The sequence below is a fragment of the Stegodyphus dumicola genome, chromosome 4 (genome assembly GCF_044657685.1).
Source record: "Stegodyphus dumicola isolate Sdum_Otavi_A_Nest chromosome 4, ASM4465768v1".
NCBI classification, from domain to species: domain Eukaryota; kingdom Metazoa; phylum Arthropoda; class Arachnida; order Araneae; family Eresidae; genus Stegodyphus; species Stegodyphus dumicola.
In genome coordinates, this window is record NC_140771.1 from 216,146,459 (window position 1) to 216,168,031 (window position 21,573).

Here is a 21,573-nt window from a genome sequence, read left to right on the forward strand (position 1 = left end):
GCATTTTGAATTTAATCAAACTGACCCACAGCATACAACACATAGTAAGGTCTAAATAACATGAAAAAAATTACCAGATAGTTATCGTGTTATAAAAATTAGCATTTTTAAGTATGAACAAGTCGGATGTGGGAGTTTGGTATACAAAAATTACCTTCAATGCAGAGTATGATCTCCCCTACAAGCAATGCAACACATATGGCGATGTGCGATGCTGTCAATTATGCAGTCTATCCGTTCCGTAGGAAGTGAGAGTCACTGCTCTTGTAAAAGCAGTTGCAAACATGGCAAGGGTCTGAAGAGGAGGACTGAGAGCAGCCCTAAGTCTTTCTAAAGCATCTCAAACTTGATCGATAGAATCCAGGCCTCGTGATCGAGCTGGCCAGCACATGCGCTGAATTTGTTTGCTGTCGGAGGTAATCATTCACGATGCGAGCCCTGTGCGTCTAGCATTGTCGTTCTATAACAGGAAATGATCACCTATTGCCCCAGCATATGGGCGCACATAAGCATCAAGCTGTCATCTCTATAGGCCTGAGCATTCATGGTTCCACGTGGACAGACATGATGTCTAGGGATCTATCCAAACTGATACCACCCCAAACGCAGACATTGTCTCTTCCGTATGCATCAGTTTCACGGATGTTTGATGGATGATAACGGGTTTCAGGCTCTCTCCAAGTCAAATAACGCCTACTAGCGCTTTGGAGGCTAAACCAGGGCTCATCCGTAAAGAGAGCAGCCCTCCATTGATCAACTGTCCAGTGAGCATGTTGACGTGCCCACGTCAAACATTCTCTTCCATGGCGTGACGTGGCAGCACGTAAATGGCTGGTTGCCTCGCGTACAGACCTCCTTCACGAATCCTCCTAGGGATGATTGATGTTGACACCAATCTTCCTGTGGCTGCAGCAAGGGAGGATCTGAGTTGAGTCATTGAGGTTCTGTTCCTACGTGCGTATAACAACAAACAACGTTCCTACGTGCGTATAACAATCGGTCATCAACTCTCGTCGTAGCGGTTGGCCATCCTTGGCTGAACCTCCTGGATGCCGAATCTGTGGTTAGAAAATTTTGCTAAAGACTATAAACCGCAGACGGACTCCCATTTAGCCATCTGGCTACTTCTGTCCGACTTTATCCTGCCTCTAGTCGTCCAATAGCTCTCCATCGTAGTTCTTTTATACTCCTCTCAGATGACGTATCTCGATTGCAGCGCCAATAATGTGCATATTTCAGTTTTACTCAATGATTCTTATTTGACAACGTATTCAAAATTTTTACTGTTGGCTTATCTTTAATTTTGAGGTATCGCTATTTTTGTGATTTTTCCTTAATTTTTTTAAACTAGTGTATATGAGATCGAAAGAATTTGAAAATTTAAATGTTTTTAAAGATTCAGTAATAAAATAAAACACGAAAGCATTTCACAAAGCATTGCTTTTCCAAAACAGTAGAGAATACTAAGCAGTTGAATAATAGAAAAAGAAGTTGTTTTGAGAAATGGATCACTGGCATAAAACGCAGTTGATAGTGTTGATATATGTGTAGATAATGACGGAAAATCGCTGAAAATTTAGTCTTGAAAAATATTCTTCATTTGGCTTCTCATAGTAAAGCAACATCGTGCATGTAGTTGATTTCCTACATTCATGTTGATAATTACTAGTTTTAAAACTGTTTACTGGCTTTCAATAAACTGAACCAATATATCAGTCTCGGAGACTGAAATCTGATCTTACCTTCTTTGAGGAATTTTACTAGTTATTTTCTGTTTGGCGCACGTGTTTCATCAGTTGGTAGGTTTTAGTGCTTTCATTGCACCTGTGGAAGAGAGGCTGATCTGTTTGAAGATTTAGTAGCGTGATATCCCAGCGACGAAAGAGGTAAATTAAAATAATTCTACCGTTCTGTCAAAACAAGCTGAAGTTTCTATGGAAAACTTCAGCTCGAAAACATAATTTTACAAGGTAATTTCTGTTTCCTGTCTGCATGCCTTCGTGGTGTAATAGTGGCACATTCGGCGTGTATTCGATGGGTCTAGGTTCAAGTCTCGGGGAGGGTATTGCTCATTTTTCACGTCTCGAGCTTCAAAATATCCTAATGACCCAGCAATGGCTCCCGAACTAAAAAGTATTGGATGATGATTCTTCATCACCAGGATTTGACGACTGGATCTCCTAATCCCCACTTGCCCTTTAAAAGGGGGAGGATATAAGGTATTTTCTCCTTTCTTTTTGCATGTGTTCGTGGTGTAACGGTAACAAACCCGGCGCGTATTCGAGAGGTCGCGAGGACATTGCTGACTTTTCGCGTCTCCTGCTTCAAAATATCCGAATGACAAGTTCTTAACATTCTTGCATCGCTATAATGTTCATTTATATATTTCACAACTTTTAAAGCCTTCTTATAAGTAGGGCTTTCTTGCAGGCTTTTTTTATATTTTAAGGGCTCAAAGATTTCTGATCAAAAGCTGCGGAAAATAATACTGGAGAATGAGGAATGCAGTAATGGGATGGTCTCTCGAGATGCATTCATACTGATGTCACAGACTTTTGAAGCACTAAATGTTGTAGCAAATTTTTAGAACATACTGATATCATTTAGGAAAACTTAAAAAATTCCTGTTCTTAATGTAGTGACTTTTCGTTACTTTTGAAAATTTTAAACGGTACTGACTTAGAAAATCCTCCATGAAGGCATTCCTCCCCTTAGGCAAATAACCCTAGAGTGCTTTTTTTATAATTAAATACACGAAAAACAGAACTGCAGCTGTTAATTGCTTATATTTTTAATGTTACTACTTCTGTGTGCGGGTACTCAAAGCAATTTTTGTGTAACTAACAGGCAATAGTGTTCAGACTCCCCTTTATTGGGTAAATTTGCAGAGTCATCAAGTTAACATATGCGACAATTTTTAGGGAGGCAAGCATGTCCCGAAGTATACCTATTTAGACGAAGACTACATTAAAGGCTTTTGATACTGATATTGAATAATGATCTGTATTGAGAGTAAGCACTTTTCACATTCTACCCACTCTGCTTCCTACCTGTCTCAAATTTTTGCAAAGGTTAATATTTATTTAATAGAACATATATTTAACATATATATATATATATATAATCCATAATGAACAGCGAGAATTTTGATAGCTTAGACATGTTCAAACTCCAATCCACAATGAATAAGAAATTTGTCAGTCGAAGTAGACTTAATTCAGCTTTTATTTCAGCAAACATGTTGCGGCCACAAACAAGCTGGCGCATATTGTTATACGACCCAACACACAAAATCTGTCCTCGGTTGCAGTTATGGATGTGAATACTTTTTCTCCTGAAGAGATTCAAATGATGTAAAAGTTATTCTTATTTCCCGCTTAATGGCATTATTATTTCAATTATCGCAAAAAAGTGAACGTAAATGGTTTTTCTCCCAGCTCTTCATTTGTTTCCAGCATTACCTACATGCAGTATGATGATGCAAAAACTTAGTGAAAAATGACGCAACAGAACTTTGTCATTGTCAGTGATGCACTTATAAAGAAGCGTGACGTTTTAAGAATTAAAGTATGATGAAGATGCTTGCTTCAGACATTAACTGCCGAGTTATGCGAGGGCTATTTTATGCAAAGAAATGCATATACATTAGTATTTAAAAAGTTAGAAATACACAATTTGATTCTGAAATTTCTAAAATGAGGTGACAAATTAAAAAGTGGAGACATTTTTATGATTATGATACATATGTATTTTTATAAACAGTAGATAAGTAAACATGAAAACTAATAAAATTTTTTAAGCTATTAATTAGCTATATTTCAAAAGTTTGTCATTTGCAATATCTATAGATATTTTTAGGCAAAAGTGCTTTATTTAAAATTACTGTAGCTAGACTTTTACTTCCATCATCCTGAAGAACTGTTTTTTTTTCTTTTGTTAAATTCTTAACGTGATAGTATAATTTATAGTTTATTATTTGTTACATTGTAAAATTTAATATATTAGATTTTAAGAACATTTAACGTAAAAATTGTTTTATATTTTGTAGGTCCTCCAAGAACTCCGCATATGAAGATCCTTCAGAAGGGTGCTGTAATGTGTCATTTGAAAATATGGCCTAGAGAGAATAGTAGGAGCTTGCCTACCCGTAAGCAATAGATGTTATTATTTTATCCTAATCAAATTATTATTATGTTTAATTAAAATTCATTTGTTTATAAAACAGTGAGGCACATTGAAATTAACAGCTTTTGATGTTTATATCTTTCTATAAATCCTTTGAAAGGGTTACAATTTGTTTATCATACATATTGAAAGGGATGCATTCTGTAGGGCGATGAGAATCATGAAACTACGCTTAAAATTACTTTTTTAAATCTCTGACAAGCATTATAGCAGCAACTTTTCATATTATAACAATTATTGTTATTAATGTTACATATCGCAAATATTCAGATATTCCGCTTGAAAATAAAACACTAAAGTATTTTGTATAGATCTTGAAAGCATAATTTCTTCCATTTAGTCCCACCCCACCTCATCTGTCTCTGCATTTAATATAGTCACATGTCACACCACAATGAAATCTGCCTATTCATTATGACCACTGAAACCCTATTCATTTCCATTTCCATGCTTGTAGAATGATTAATGTAAGCTTTTATTCAAATGAATAATTAAAAGGTATACATACATATTAATTTTTGCAGACCTATAAAGTATTATTCGCATTTTCTTTATAGAAATATCTGCGTTAAATAATAGTTTTCCTAATAAATCCTGGAACATTTATAAAATTTTACCTAAATTCTTCTTCTTAATGATAATAAAATGCATTTGTTCAAAATTACGATTTTTTATATCTGAATTATATTAACGCTTTCCCTTTTATGGTAGTTGAGCCTTTCCATTTCTTGTTCCTATGATATTCCCGATTTAAGCAGAAAGTTTTAAAACTTTCATGGCGAGTAACGGGAAAAGTCATCGTGACTTGCACGATAAAATTTTATAATTCCCATTATGCATCATCTATTCGTATAATGTAACTAATAAATGCATAATGATCTTGGCAGTAGCATATAAAATTTAAAAGAGTGCATTGAAAGCTGTCTAAATCTTAGTCTGTTATAAGAAGGTATATATTGCATCATTTTAACAACATTGCTTTAAGCTGAGAAAAAGTTGGATGAGGAGCACATCGATTCAGATAATGGAATTAGAGAATTTACATTAACAGGTTCAGTTGCCAAGATCGCAGTTCCAAGTTTCTTTCTTAAATAAAAGAATCCTCCTACTGATGGTTTTCTCAACTCATTGAACAACTAGCTTGACTTCTTACTGGAACTCGTATTTCTATCCTTTAAAATAAAACCCTTAGAATATTGGGAATCCCCCCACCCCAAATGCATCATTCAGTTTTATAGAGAAGGCTTAAGTAAATCAGAGGACAAAAATAACTAGGCCATACAAACCATGAAAGGTCCTAATACAAATCTTCATAACTATTGGGTTGAAACATTAAGTAACGGCCGTTTATGTTTTGTTTAAAATTACGTGGTAATAAAATGTATTGGCATAATGTTTCTGTTATTCGAAAGAGAATCTTTCCCTCTACAAGATGGCGTATTCGAATTTTTTGTCTGAGCTAATTTTTGTTATTTTTCAGATCATTAAAATGGAGTGTCAAATCGGAAAAAAATAAGCATTTTCGACACCTTCTTCTCTTTGCGTTTAATCGAGGCGCCAATGCTGCAGAAACTGCCCGAGAGATTTCTGAAGTGTATGAAGAAGGTGCAGTGCCTGAACGAACTGCAAGAAATTGGTTTGCCAAATTCAAAAATGGAAATTTCAACCTCGAAGACGTTGTTCGTTCCGGACGACCAAATGAATTTAATGACGAGCGTTTGAATCAACTTCTGCGCGAAGACGCGCGTCAAACCACTGGAGAATTAACCAAACGAACGGGTTGTAGCCAAATGACTATAGGTAGAGACATCTTGGGTCTATGGGGAAAGTAAAAAAAAAAATCGGATATTATTGACTAATTTATTGTTTTTGTTTTTTTGTTTTGCTAAAATAAAAATTTTTTAATTTAAAAATCGGCCATTACTTATGTTTCAACCCAATATACTAAAAATAAATATGCTTCTCCATGCATTTTATAAGTCTATGCTTTATTTCCTTCGCTGTAATTCTAAAACGCTTGCGAACGAAAATGCTCCTTATTTTTATTGTATGGAACAAATTACATTGCGAAAATGATTCATAAAAATTTATGCCAGATCAATATTTTTACTTGTCCTTTATATCTCTCAAGGATTCGTTCATATACCAAATATTATCTTTGTTTTAACATATTATTCTAATTCTTGTTTACTCTCCATCTTCAGAATTTGCTCTTCATGTCCGGGAGAAAAATGGTGACAAACATAAAATATTTGTCTCGGTACTTCCATCCATGAACTATTCCATAGGCGGCCTCATCCCTGGTCGTCAGTATGAGATTTCTGTCACTGCCATCAACCGATTCGGTGAAAGTGCCGCATCAGGTACAATAGAATTTATCACCGACCAAACAGGTAAGACTTTTGAAATCAAATTTAATGTTAGCAACCTTCTTTTCAAATATTTGCTGAATTTTATTTCAAACAGCATGCAAATTTCTTCTAAAATGGGCTAAAAATTTATACTTCAGTGTGCTTTATATTATTCAAATTAATGAAAAGATATCATACAGAATAAATCGTTTTTCATTTCTTTTTTAATAGCCAGTGCACCTTATAACATTGTCACAAAATAATTTTTAATATGGATCTACTTCAGCGAAGAATGGAATAAAACACTATTAATTGATTTTTTATAGCACTGGGGGTTAGGATTTCTAAGGCTATTTCTTTTCCAGATGGTACTTTACGATACTTTTATGTATTTGATAATAATATTTATAGCAGTTATTAAGCTGAAACTTTTGAGTATGCGCTATTTGGAAACACAGTCGAACATCGATATCTCGAACCTCACAGGAAGAAAAAAAATTCTGCGACAAGGAGTTTTTGATTTTTTTTTTTTAAATGGGCAATTCAATTAGATAAGATTTTAATTTCTTACTGATTTTAGACTAACAATGCATACATAGTTAACGATATGGAACATATTAATTATAGTGCGAAATATTATCAGTGTTTAAATTTTAAGCCTTTTAAAACTAAACATGAAGTTTGTATCAAAATTTATATAAAATTATTTAGTAAATTCCTAATAGAAACATAATTAACTACAAATTCATTAGCAAATATCATTTTAATAAAATCTGAGGCCTTTTTTTTAAGTCTTTTTTTTTTTTTTTTTTTTTTTTTTTTTTTTTTTTTTTGTCTGGAGTGAAAACTTTTTGTAAAGCTGTAAATGAGATGAATAATTCAGAATCAATTTTAGCAGTTTTTTCTGCTTCTTCCGTCTTCTGTGAAGTGTGGTTCCTTCCAGAATCAGTAGCCAGAGTAGCCGCCATTGTTGGAGATCACCGCTGCCACACGCCCTCGGCATTGATTCAAAGAGACTTTGGATGTGTTCTTGGGGTACAGCAGACCAAGCAGCTTCCACGCGTTGCCAAAGTTGATCTGGTGTGGCAGCTTGGGATGTAATCTGGGTCAATCGTCAGCAACCATGGACAACATGTTTTCTATCGGCGAGAGATCCGGAGAGCGAGCCGCCAGGGAAGCAATTCAATCTGGCGATTGACGAAGAACCCTTGGACAATGCGTGCCACGTGTGGGGTCGCGCATTATCCTGTTGAAATATGGCTGTGGGCAAGCCCTGAAGGTAAGGAAGGACAACTGGCTCCAATACCTCGAGATGTAGCGCTGGCTGTTTAAAGTACCGGCAATGCGTATTAGAGAAGTGCGAGAGTGATATCCAATACCGCCCATAACATAATACCCGGTGCAGGACCAATGTGGCAGTGCATAACGCAGCTGTTCAGCATTCTCTCTCCACGGTGTCTCCAGACTCGAATCCGACCATCGTGGCGTTGCAGACAGAAGCGGGACTCGTCAGTAAAGACAATTTCATTCCATTCTACCGTCCACATCCTTCTTTCATCGCAACATTGGCGGCGGAGACGTCTGTGGTTCTGTGTCAAGGGTAGACGAAGCAATGGACGTCATGCAGACAGACCACTCTGATGTAAACGGCGTCGAATGGTACGTGCAGACACTGGATGATGCGTTGCAGACTAAATGTGCTGGGCTATGGTTCGTGATGTGACTGGGCGATCCGTCACTGCCATGTGCGCAATGTTCCTGTCATCACGTGAAGTGGTGCACTGAGGTGGATGCGATCGAACACGTCGGTCCGTCGTACCCTCCTGCATCCAACGGTCACATATCCGCATTACAGTTGTTTGGATTCGTCCAACACGACTACCGATTTCCTGAAAGATAATCCACACTCTCGGTAGGCCACTATCCTTCCTCTGTCGAACTCGGATACTTCATCAAACGATGATCGCTGTTTACTACGAGGCACAATTGATCGTTTCTTGTTTTTGAAAAAACTACAAGAAAAACACAATTGCCGAACTTGAAATTGTCGAAATCTCCAAGCCTTAAATAGCGCTTTGAAGTGGCGCCTCAGGTGCGCGTGATGTGCGTCTGCCCTGAAATTCTAATCATTTGCATATATCACCTCCGATAATGCATGTTGTAAATTTCATGTTATTTGCATGCTTCCTTCAAGATGTTGCATTTACGGTGGCCAGCAGTGTATTAAGAAAATTTGAATTGGGTAACAAATAATAATTATTTTCAAGTTAGGGTCCTTTATATTTATAATATTTTAAGATTAAATTTTTCTGAGTTATTTTAGTCTTCTTACTTTTATAGTTTAATTATGATATTTATAAAATAAATTTCTTCTGAACTGGATTAATATGTTTATATTAATATTTTATAAAAACTGTATTTCTATAAACTCAAAAATTTGCCATCAGTTAAAAAGCAGTGCTTCCTTTAAACTGACTGTAATTATGTTAAAAGTTGTTCAGAGTAAGTAATCACAAAAAATAAATTACTAGTTCGAAAAACTGGAAAGCATAATTTAAACTGACAAATAAATAATTATATATTTTTATTTTTTTAATTTTTTAAAACGGACATTTATCACGCATAATGCGGTAATAGCATTTCTGTATTCACTTCATTTCATTTGACGAGACCTGACTTTTCTCTTCCAGATCCGTCATTACTGGATCCGTCTGCAGAACCTGTATACGAAAAAGTCTATTTTGTGCTACCAATCGTATTATCTGCCATTGCTATTATCATCATGCCCATCGTTGCCTGCTACTGCCACAGTAAACTCAATCCGAGGCCAATTCAAACAGGTTCGTTTTCAAATTCATTTTTCTTAAATATAGCTCAAGAATGACAATCCATATAAGGTATAGCTTCATGTATAATGACAAAAGTAAAGCTATTATTCATTTAATGTATAATGTTTCAAAACGTTTGCACGACTAATATCCCATAAATTTTGGTCATAGACTCATTATTCCAAGTTAAGAAATGATTCAAATAACGTAAGACTTCAGATTATGGTAAATACATGAAACTTAAATTTTTATATAAACCTACAGAAAAATATTTGAAAGAAATAAGTATTTTTCATAACGATAATAGTTAGATGTAAAATATTTAATTCACTTGCAATCAAAATTACTCGAGTTATAACATACATAAAATTGCAGGGAGGATAAAGAGATATGCTAAAAATAAAGAAGATAAAAGATATCCTAAAAATAGATATATATGTAAAAATAACATTTCACATCAGCTAAGCATTTAAACAGAAGGACAGACTTAGAGATCCTATTCCTTGTGAAATTCCATTTATGTACCACCCCTAGAACTGGCATTTTGCCCTCGCGTAAAAGTGGTTAAATTAAAAAGTTCTGGCACTTTTTTTTTTTTTTTTTTTTTTTTTTTTCAAAATTAGTTTTGCATGTTATGGACCCTGCCTCTCCCCCAGCCCAAAAACAATACTTTTAGAAAAATGAAGAGCAACTTACTATAGGATTTTTCTTTGCAGGGGGCACATATGAAATTTTAAGTTTCATATATTTTACACTAGAATGTGTCATGTAATAAAAATTACTGTAGTTCAGATTTACCATCAGCAGTGCAAGCGATATTTAGTCCTGCGTTCGTTTCAAATGCTTGTATTACTTTAAATAATATATATATTATTTAATATGTTATTTAATGGGGGTTAGTTATAGTTGCATGTTTATTGAATTTTGTTCTTTTTTATTGAAATTAAAATCTTTTCAAAAGGGTGCCATAAGATTGGCTGAAACGAAACAATTCCGAAAAAAAAAAAAAAAAAAAAAACTCTTTGTGATACTATAAAATATTTCATTCTTTTATTCTATTAAATAAATAAAAACTAAAAAGAATGTAAAAGGTAAAATAAAAGGTAAAAGAACTCATTTCAAAGGTTACCGTTAAAATGAGTTCTTTAACTTTGCTGGAGCTCTTACATCAGTAGATCACATTCAATTTGATCCTTAATTAAATGTATACTGAATCGTAATAGCAGTGTGTTTTTTATAAGTAGGTAAATCCCAGATTCAGACCGCAGTCACAGAATTCATGTCTTTTCAAAACACTTATTTTAATACTTATTCTTGCTATCTAAATCAATTACAATGAAATTTTATTTCACCGTTTGCTCATCATAGTGTGCATATTGAGCAATGATATACACTGGTGTGCAAAAATTAAGGACGAGACGGCTTTTTCAATATAACTTTGTACAAAAGCTTTCCAAATCAACACATTTAATACCGTAAGATCCCCAATACGTAAGGACATGAGTAATGTAAGCAACACTTACTAAAAGAGAAATCAGAGGGATAAAAAGAATATTTATTGAAAAAGTAGCATGGAGCGCAATGCAACTGAAGGCCAAAACATCCCTGTGATGGGTGTCCAGCAAGAAACATCCGGTCTTTAATAGGGGATATGATCTCCCCCGACTGCTAGGTAGGTTTCACAGCGTCTGCCCATGCTGAGAATGAGGGTGTCAATGAGTTGTTGAGGCATTGCTGCCCATTCGTCTTGCAGCGCCAATCGAAGCTCCGGAATCGTTACTGGTGGTAAGGTACGAGCTGCCAAGCGTCTGCCTAGAAAATCCCATACATGCTCGATGGGATTGAGATCCGGAGATCGTGCCGGCCAATCCATACGTTCAATATCCTCACTCTCTAAGAGCTGTTCGGCAGCTACTGTGCGATGACATGGTGCATTGTTGTCCATGAAAAGGAACTGCGGACCCATAGCGCCTCTAAAAAGACGCACCTATGGAAGAAGAATCTCGTTACAATAACGGGTCCCGTTGACTGAACCTGCGTCGAAGATGTGAAGGTCTGTACGACTACCAAGCATGATGCCTCCCCAAACTAGAACACCGCCACCTCCATACCTGTCCCTTTCAATGATGTTCGAGGAATGATTGCGGCGTCCCCGCTCTCTCCAGATGAGTATGCGATGAGAATCGCTACTCAGACTGAAACTGCTCTCATCTGTAAAGAGTACTCGTCCCCATTCATTGTCTCTCCAATTCCAGTGTTCCCGGCACCACAGAGAACGCCTTCTCCGATGGGCAGGCGTTAGAGGTACACACCGTACAGGGCGTCGTGCAAACATTACCACCACCGTGCAGTCTTCTAGCCACGATAAAACGCGATATCGGTCGTGCAGTCGCCTGTGTCGTGTGTCTAGCGATTTCTCCCGCTGTCTGCCGTTTGTTTCTTCTGGCCTGTAAGGCAATATACCGGTCATCTGCGGGTGTGGTTCCTCGTGGACGACCACTACTAAACCCCCGGATAGCTGTTCCTGTAGTTTGAAACTGTCTCCAAAGTCGTGAAACGATGCTGTGAGCAATTCCGAACTCTGCAGCCACACTTGTTACACTGCGGCCTTCCTCCAACTTCCCAATGATTCGACCTCGGGTAAAAGCATCGAGATGTCGTCTAACAGATTGATTATTCGCCATTTCTCGCTGAGGCAGCAACTCGGTGTGATTTTAACTGCTATACGGCGTGCAATCTCTTTGCCAGAAATAATGATCTGACACCGACAACATGCTTTATATTACTCAGACACTCTTTCATTACGTCTACCTGCATATCTGCGCATGTGCTACCGTACATCACCTTACTTAAATTCCTGATTGGTCTTTCTGTCCGCTCTGCCTCTTCGTTCAGCTGATATGCTAATTTTTCGACTTCGTCCTTAATTTTGGCACACCAGTGTATATCAGTCAGCTAAGACATCATTATTGCTGATATCTAAAATGTGCTTTATTTGATCAATTACATCTAACCTACTACGATTAACAGAAATTTACTTATTGATGTCATTTAATTATTTATAATCATATTTCTCAAAAACCTCCCTCATTATTTTTCATTATTTACTTTATTCTAGTTTACAAAAATAAAATACTTTTTATTACTTTTTCCGTTTATGTAAAAGACTTCGGTCGACTACTCTTACTCCACATCATTAATTACGCCAAATATGCATTTAAGTTCCTAAGACTTGCTTGTTAATGTTAATGCTAACTAAATTAAAAAAAGGTATATAGGCATAATGATGAGAACATATTAAATATTGGCAAAACTTAAGAATCGTGGGAAAATACCATAAATGTGCATAATGTATTTGGGAAAGACTGATAAGATGCCAGCTGTCTGTTCATTCGAATATTATCATCTATTTATCACAACCGAAATACAAGTTGAAGTGAAAGAAAAACTGAAGTGATATACAGCTAGCTAATGTCGAAATATTCGTTTCCGTGTGATTAAAATGTTTGTTGAAAAGTACACAATTTTCTTTCTGCGATTCAATCATACAAACACTTTAAATTCTGTAGTATTTTTATTGCTTATTTTGACTAATGAAATATTACTCACGTCTCATTTTGCGGTTTCATATACAAATATTAGATAAATAAATAGAAGAACCCATAATACGTACAAATAGTAAACAGGTATCGTCTTTCTATACTATTTCTCTAGGATAAAACACTTAACTGAAGGGTTACGTTCCATTGTAGCATTCTATTGCATTTTTGCTATTCATTTTGTTAATATAGTTTCGAATTTAAATCTGGAAATGAGAAATTGCTCTTTGAAAACTGGAATTTGATTGATAATGTGTGGTGAGTGCTCTACATTTGATATGCCTTTTATCTTGTGCAATTTTTTTCATCACACCATTATCTGCAATAATGATAACAGAAAAGTTGGGTAGATATTCCTATGTAACTATAAATAAACGGCACAAGTGAAACAGAAATATATTTATTGAAAAACTGTCGTACTCACTTGTGTCATGTTTAATTTTTTAGAAAGGAAAGAAAAAAAAGGTGTGGCTCCGTATGATCTCCGCACTAGCACTTGTAAAGGAAAAATTATCACATATTGCTATTGCGTGAGTGGGCACGAAAAAAAGGTGGATAAACTGCCATTTTGCTGCAGACTAGATAAAATCTACGGGCATTAATCCACGGTCAGCAGGGAAATACATGCCAGGACATCATTCGGGAATTTTTTAAAGTAAAGAGAAAAATTAAATGCGATGGATGGAACTGAATATAATATACTCGGAGGAATGTTCCCGATAACACAAGAGCACAACAGACAGTAAAATCAACAATCCATCAAAAAATGACTGATCGAGAAACAAGAAATGCTGTTGTATGTATGGTAAACTATGTATGTGTATGGGTTCCTTTTTTACAACGGAAAAGACATGAGCTCTGGATAATGCATTTAAAAACTATTATATAGCTATTTAATCATACAAACACTTTAAATTCTGCAGTCTTTTTTACTTACTTTGACTCATGTGCTTAATCCCTATTTTGAAGATTATAAATTCAAAACGAAACGGAATTTCTCAGTTTGTTATTTTTGTCATTTAACAACTAATATTTTAGTTTTTTGCTTTTTAGGCAAGTTTTTGTTTTTCAAGAATAGTAACAAGCTTTCTACGAAGAAAATACAAATATTCGGACTTCGAAATTGAACGATACTTACAGTATCTTCACATGTAAATTTACGTTTAGATATTTTTGGATTAAATCAGCGACACTGCACAAGCATATACGTTACATCGAAATACGTGATAAATCACCCACAGTAATAAGATAATTCATTCTTGGACTGCTATATACAGACGTAATAGTATTTAAATACGTGAGATGTCTCGTATTATAATTCGTGTATAGATTACGATGTACGGGTATGTGATGCTTGAAAAGTATGAATAACTGTGTTTTTGGTTTTAGACCTTATATGAATATAAGTGTTAAATTACAAACATTGAATTATATTACTGTTTTAATTACATGCCTTAACCAGCAGTATTTTGACTTACTTATTATTATTATATAATACCTTATGTTATATCTAACTCAGTTAACGAAATATGATTACAAAATAAGAAACATAATTATACTTTGTTTTATCAAGCTTAAAATATTCTGACATCTTACTAAATTACGCTGTTCGTAAAAGTAATTTGTATTGCTTCTAAATGAAGCTATTTTCTAATTAAATACATTTAAAGGCAATTTAAAAAGTATAATATTTCAAGAAAAAGTATTCCATTGCTCTCTATATCCTTAAAATTACTTGAATTAGTTTCCTGTTTTCTTCAGTTTCTTCATCGCTGTACGGATACAAATAAAGCAAAAATAACTTGAAAAATGGAATTAACATAGGAACTGTAAATGGTAGCACTATTTCCTTCAGGGAATCTCCCAAATGAAGACTACAGACCCCCAGCCTCCCTGACAACTATCTGCGACACGCTTGCACAATTCATTAAACAAAAGGCAAGCTCAAAAACAGCGTAGACCATTGAATGCCGTTGAATGCATTTGTGTATCCCAAAGATCTTTTCAAATGTATTCAATAGTACTTCTGCACTGCCTTTATTTTCACGTCAGTGAATGTAGAGCCCACCGCTGCCCTTTAGAAAAGTGCTTCACTGGCCCATCAGTATGAATGAGCGTAGGGTACTTTAAGAAAGGACTGGTTGTGTTTTCTGATAGAAGGAAATTTAAATAGGCAGACCCAAGGAGGTTAGAATAGCTCCTTGGGCAGACCCTCCTATAAACTTGTCTTTGGGGTAGCGAATTTAAACAAATAAAAGTTACGCTTTTTAACTTGAATCGGAAAACGTTACTTACATTTTTTTACGCTTAGCCTTTATTTTCATACTTGGCCAAAATTTATACGGATTGAATGAATATAGTTTTGCCAAAAAATAGTATTTCCGGACTTGAAACTTCTTAATATGATAAAAAAAAAATGGCCCTAGAAAGGTTTTTAGATGCTTTGGTAATCAGCGCAATATCTTCTTTAAATGGAATTGTTATGTGCATAGATACCATTATGGGCATGGAACTGCTATGGGCATAATTATTGCAGGATTTGAGAAAAAGAAAAAATGAAAAGTCAAATATGATCATGCAAGAAAAGTAAAAAAAAACTGCTTGTGCATAGATACTATTATGGGAATGGAACTGTAACGGGCATATATTATTGAAGGATATCAGAAAAAGACTTAAACCAAATATGATAATGCAATAAAAATAAAAAAATTGCGTAAAAGGAAGTTACCATATACCATAATGATAAGAATATAATTTTCTAAGTCATTTAGATGTTCTTCCCTTGTAAGACGAATTAATTGACAGGGAATCGAATGCTATTCTTGGATCACTTCAAAACTTAAAAATGTCCCAAGAACTAAAATCTAAACGCAAATAAAATTGTGATAAATAAAAAATAATTAAATTAAATCATCAATGCAAAGCTCATTCGTTAACAGTTAACAGTGATGCGTATGCAATAATGTGGAATATTTTTAAAGAGTTTTATTTATGTATTGTTAAATTGTACAAGTGGATTTCTGTTTACTTGCCTTCTGAAAGCGTTGTATTGTAAGGAAATTTTCTGTCTTAACACGTATAAAAATATTTTTTTTTATATTAATTTTCACAAGTTAGCTTCTATAGAACTGTACTCTAGTAGATTAATCTTAACAGAAAATGGAAAGCTATCTGAGACAGAAGTATAATAGCTGGTATTTTCAAGCGCTCGGAGATAACTGAAGTTTTCAAGCCGTTTCCTGTTTGCCAAAAGGTCATGGAGGTAAGAAAGGTCTTACTTCCTACCTCCATGTAAAATTGTGATGGGGAAGGGAAAGAAAATGCCCCTTGGATGCTATGCCAGGGGACAGATATCGTCTCTTGCCCTCCTCTATTTACGCCACTGACCTAAGGATATCTTTACAGATGCAAGAAAAAAACTAAGTTTTACTGTTTGCTTAGAAAAGAAAATCTTTATTACACTTAAAAGGCAAGGAAATTTACAGAAGTCTCTGAATTGAAAAGGCTGCTAAGAGCATATCACGAAACTTAAATAAAAAAATAGCCAGAAAAATTAACTTAAATTCTGTTTAATATCAGCCTATATTATGTATTCTAGGTATAAAACTATTCCCTTGAAGGGTAACATTAAATATATTGCTCATTAAATTTGATTTAATAAACTCGAAATATTTTGAAGGTGTGTAATGAACTTCAAATTTACTATTATGATCTGTACATATTTTGATTTGTAAATCGAATTTTTTCCTTTCTCGGATGCGTCACAATAGGTTTCCTCTGTATTATTTTAAATATAAGGTTTGCCTGCATATTAATTATTATTTCTGCATTATTCATTTATTATTATTTTGTATTTTTTTAATTCTGTATTATTTCTTTTCGTATATTGAAGGCTGATTTTCCAATATATAGCAATAGTAATAGTAATAATAACTCCCAAAATTTTTTTTATTTCGATTTAAATACTTATAAAATTTATTCAGTTAAAAAATATAAAATATAATTTCGTGAAATATTTGAATTAATGACCAGTAGTTAATTTAACGATGCAAAAATTAATATATTATTAGTAGCATTTTTAATCGTTGTGAGCTTTTGTATATAAAACTATATTGAGCTAAAAGTTATTATTATTATTATTTACAATATTATGAAAAATTATAAAAATCCGAAGGATTGAGAGTTCTAATACAATTCCAAATGATTATATTAATTTGAATTAAAGCAAATGCTTCTGTTTTCAAAAACATAAGAATTAGGAAGTTGCTTTCAAATTCATTATGCTGCATTTATTAATTCTCAATGACTGAGTTACTTGGACTTCATTAACTTAAAGGAATTAATCGAAATTTGAGAATTTTTTTTTTTTTTTTTTTTTTTTTTTTTTTTTTAAGTATACTAAATCTTTATCGATGTTATCTTGCCTGGCTTCAATTCTCTAATATTTTTTACTAAACATACAATCCTAAAATATCACTAGAAAATATTTGCTGTTTCAATTTCAGAATTCTCATGAGTCATTTTCATTAATGCCTTTGTGGTGCAAATCAACTAGAAATATAGCGTGGTTGTTAACTCTTTAAGAAGTTGAAGTTTAAGGCTATGAAACAATTTTAAGAACCTTTACATAAACCTAAACTTTTAGTGAATTTTATAGAAAGAGTGTACAAAATTTTTAAATAAGCTTAATCTCTTAAAATGGTTAAATGTGATTTTTAGTAATAAAACACATTCAACATTAGCGCAGAGTAGCTATTGTTTTATGTTCACAGAAAGTGAGAAATCCATTCTCAAGAGATTACTTATTTAAGCTTAAGCTGTCCCCCGTCTCTCTTCTTCAAGATTTTCATCTAAACGTGAAATGTTATTATGAATAAATTTCTTCATCCTTACATTAAACTGCAGAATTTCAAAGAGAATTCCATTCGGTTCCGTGATTAAACCATCTAATGCATCATCAGTTTAAAGACGAGCCATCCTTTTATTCACTTACAAACATTAATTAGAATTCTTAAAGATTAACTTTTGATACTTTTATTTTCAAATAGGTGTATCTTAATGGTTTTACTTTTTTAGAACTGATTGAGGATAGAGATTTCTTGTACGCTGCAGCTACGCTTCAGCGTCTAAGCACTCTTCGTAGAGCCTCCGCTACTATGTCCAGACCTGTACCTGCGCGAACCTCTTCGCTTCCCAGACCAGCAAGATCTTCCAGAGCAACTACCACAACACTACCGAAACCTGAACCTCAACCCGTTCCAGAGCCGGAACCATCTCCGGCCTTACCTACTTCCTATTCAACACTCCAAAACTATGGGACAGCTATTGCTGAAAATGAGCCTTCTACGCCTCCTGTCAATAAGGCAACTATCAGTGTGCCTGATGACAACAGATACGATTCAGTGGTGGAAGAAATGAGAACATTCATTAAAGACAAAGGCTCTACTAAGTATGTAGAATTTCTAACTCTTTTATACAGTTATTGCAAAATGAATCTTTTCTCATTTAGCAACACATTAAAAAATTCGATAATTTTTTAACATAAAATAGGTTGAATGTTAAAAATTTTAATTAGTTACGAAATTCCAACTAGTTACCTTTGCCATACAGTAGAACTCCAGCTACCCGAATCAACTGGGACCGGAGTCGATTCGGATAATCAAAAATTCGGATAATTGGATGTTTTCCAAAGAAAGGGTCTACGTACACTTTAATTAATTACTGTATGTACTTTATGTTGAAAATGGGAGAGAAAAACTATTTAAAAAAAGATTTTTAATTAATTAAAATGAAAAAGAAACACTTTACCTGCATGTTATATAGCGTACTCTACAGTACTTACAAGTGCTGAAAGTCATTGCTTACTGAACATCTCGGTCAAACTAAGTTGTTCGACAGACACCGTTCCTGCACTAACCAGCTGTTACTTGCTTTAAAGGGTAAACAACCAAGCTTCTGAGCTAAAATTTTAAAGCTTTTTGACAAAGAATCGGACCCGAGATTGGGTTTCCCATCGAACATTGCTCCAAAACTCACTTAAAAACGACATCTTCTAAATTTTTGTTTGTGCTGCCTTCATTGATTTTCTTAAAGAACTTCCATCTTCGTTTTCAAGCAGTGACACAAAGTTTAAAAGTATAGGTTTGCTCCTTTTATAATATGAAATCGTTGATTGTCCAACACTACGTTTACCTCTTAATTTTTTTCTTAAATTCTGCAAGCGATTCGGATAGTCGGAGTTCGGATAATTGGAGTTGTGCTGTATTTTTATTACTGTCATAAAACCGTAGTTGGAGAGGACCGAATAGATTTATACAGGTTTCAGAAGCATGTAAGATATCAGAGCACACTGATATTCTCTCCCCAGTTTCCTTCCACATAGATGTTTTGCAAAAGATTAGATGACTGTATTTTCTATTAGACTGTGCTTTAATTTTAAAACGAATAGTTTTTTTAACAACGGTACACAAAATAGCTTATGGTTGCCTTTCTATTTATCCTTCAACGTACCAGATTACTTTTCTCATCCTAAAATGTACTTGTAGCTCTTGATCAATTAATCTAAGAATTTGTTAAACATTTTCAATAAATTTTCTGTTTTGTTTATCGAATATAGTAAATACTTTATTTTGTTACTAAAACTGGGTAAACTGTTGCATAATAAGAGCAGAATTTTATAGCTTTATTATTATAAAACACAATCAATGGTATTTGTTATCAGTTTCAATGACAGTTGTGAGCGGGCACGAATTTTTTATATTTATATATTGTAGGGTTTATATTTATTTTAACTAACATTTATTTTAAGTTTAAACTATCTTTCCTGTCAAGCCTTACTTTCCCCTGGAATTGCCAATGCCAGAGTATGTAAATTTTAGTAGAACGCGCAAAGTATTCAAATTGTCAGCGGAAGTATTTTGAGTTTTAAATAGAAGGGAAACGAGTTCGATAGTGTGCTTTCTTGCTTCACGAGTGTGGAGGTTGCTAGGTAGAAAGTTTAGAACCGCGCGTTTCAGCCTGCGTGCTTGCCTCGGCAGATAGTTGAATCTTTCAACTTAATATTCAGAAGTTTGCTGAAATATCAGCGGTATCTTAGAACGCGGTTAGGTTAGTTACGTTTAGAGAGCCTCGTAGGTAGTAACTTGTTATTATTCATTTTTAGTTTCTTATTTTTATTTTACCGCCGGGTCGGCGTAGTTTGTGAGCGTCAAGAGCACGCATCTGTAATTTCTAAAGTTGAATAAAAAGGGATTTAAACCCTTCTCAAGACTTTGTGTACTTTCCAGTTCATAGCAGTCACCACTATTGTTGCGTGCAGGTTGGGGGGCCATGCAACATTACAATATAAATATACGAATAGTTACAAATTAAAAGAAAAAACTTTTAAAATTGCAATCTTCTAAATTGCCTTCTGAAATCTGAATGAATTCTTCTAAATTGCAACGTTTATCTTTCAATATTTGTGAAAGATTGAGAACAATATTTTGCTATAAGAAACTATTATTTGAAATGAAAACTTGAAAGAATCTATAAATGCTCTTACACATACGTTTTTTAAAATATTAAAAATTATCTCGCTTTAAATTTCATGAAAAACAATAGCTTATCATGCTTCATAAACTTACCGTCGTATAATAAAATTAACGATAACTCAAAGAATTTTTGTGTAACAAGGCTCAAATGCTTATGTGTACTTACTGAATGTTTAAAAACGTTAACTTTAGCTAATAGCAAATGATGATAAAGTTAAAAACTATTGTGTTCTTCAAAATGTTTCCAGCTAAATGTGCTAAGAAATTTTAAGGAAATGTCTGAATGCTGAAAACTGTTTGAAAATTACCAAATTAAACATAACGTAGATTTTGCTTTGTGCATATTGTTCTAAGTTAAGTTATTTAATGGAAGTTAGTTTTTTTCTACATATCAGGAAATTCAAGCTATAGAAATCTTAAATATGTGTATTTATAAATCCTGAAGAATATTTAATGTCATGAAATAAGGTTATAGCGTTAAATATCTCTTTTTAAAGATAGCAATCGTATTTATTTACGAATTACAACAATGTTTAACGCTATATTTTCCTTCCCTGCCATTGCTTTCACTATGCATAAAACAGATTGCAATGCCTCAGCAATAGATTCATAATTAATACGTTATTTAATAAAGTAAAATAAAATAAAATGCAACTTTACAAAAATGAGGAACATTGTGGATGGGTGAAGTCATCTTCCTTCAGACTGTTTTACAGTTTGCGAGAAGGTTTACGTAAGTAGTAATGCAAAAATTGAAAGTTCGTAAGTGAAATAAAAGATGCAATTCACCGTGACGTTTTGCTATCTTGGGCAAAAATTACATGCAAGGTAACGATTTATAAAGAACTCCTGAGTATAGATTCAATAGGAAACAATCTAAAATCTAAAGAAGAGGTAGATAAACTATATTTTTAAAACACTGCTCAATAAAAATGATAATACGAAATTTTAATAACACCTTTCAATTAAAGGTATTTCATTTAATTTTAGAGCAGCATTTTTCAACTTTAATAAATTTATTAAAATCACAAAGAACAATATAGAATAAATTTTTGGTTTCACGTTGTTTTCATTTGCA

The 21,573-nt window shown here is 33.9% G+C and overlaps 1 protein-coding gene across 1 annotated transcript in view; it reads left to right on the forward strand.

Moving 5' to 3' along the window:
* Positions 1-21,573, forward strand: part of LOC118182828 (cell adhesion molecule Dscam1-like) — a 94,324-nt gene that overhangs the window by 63,825 nt on the left and 8,926 nt on the right. The window contains exons 11-14 of the mRNA XM_035352222.2: positions 4,049-4,147; positions 6,390-6,578; positions 9,227-9,376; positions 18,040-18,412. Of these exons, the coding sequence (XP_035208113.2) occupies positions 4,049-4,147; positions 6,390-6,578; positions 9,227-9,376; positions 18,040-18,412 (811 nt within the window). The remainder of the gene's footprint in view (positions 1-4,048; positions 4,148-6,389; positions 6,579-9,226; positions 9,377-18,039; positions 18,413-21,573) is intronic.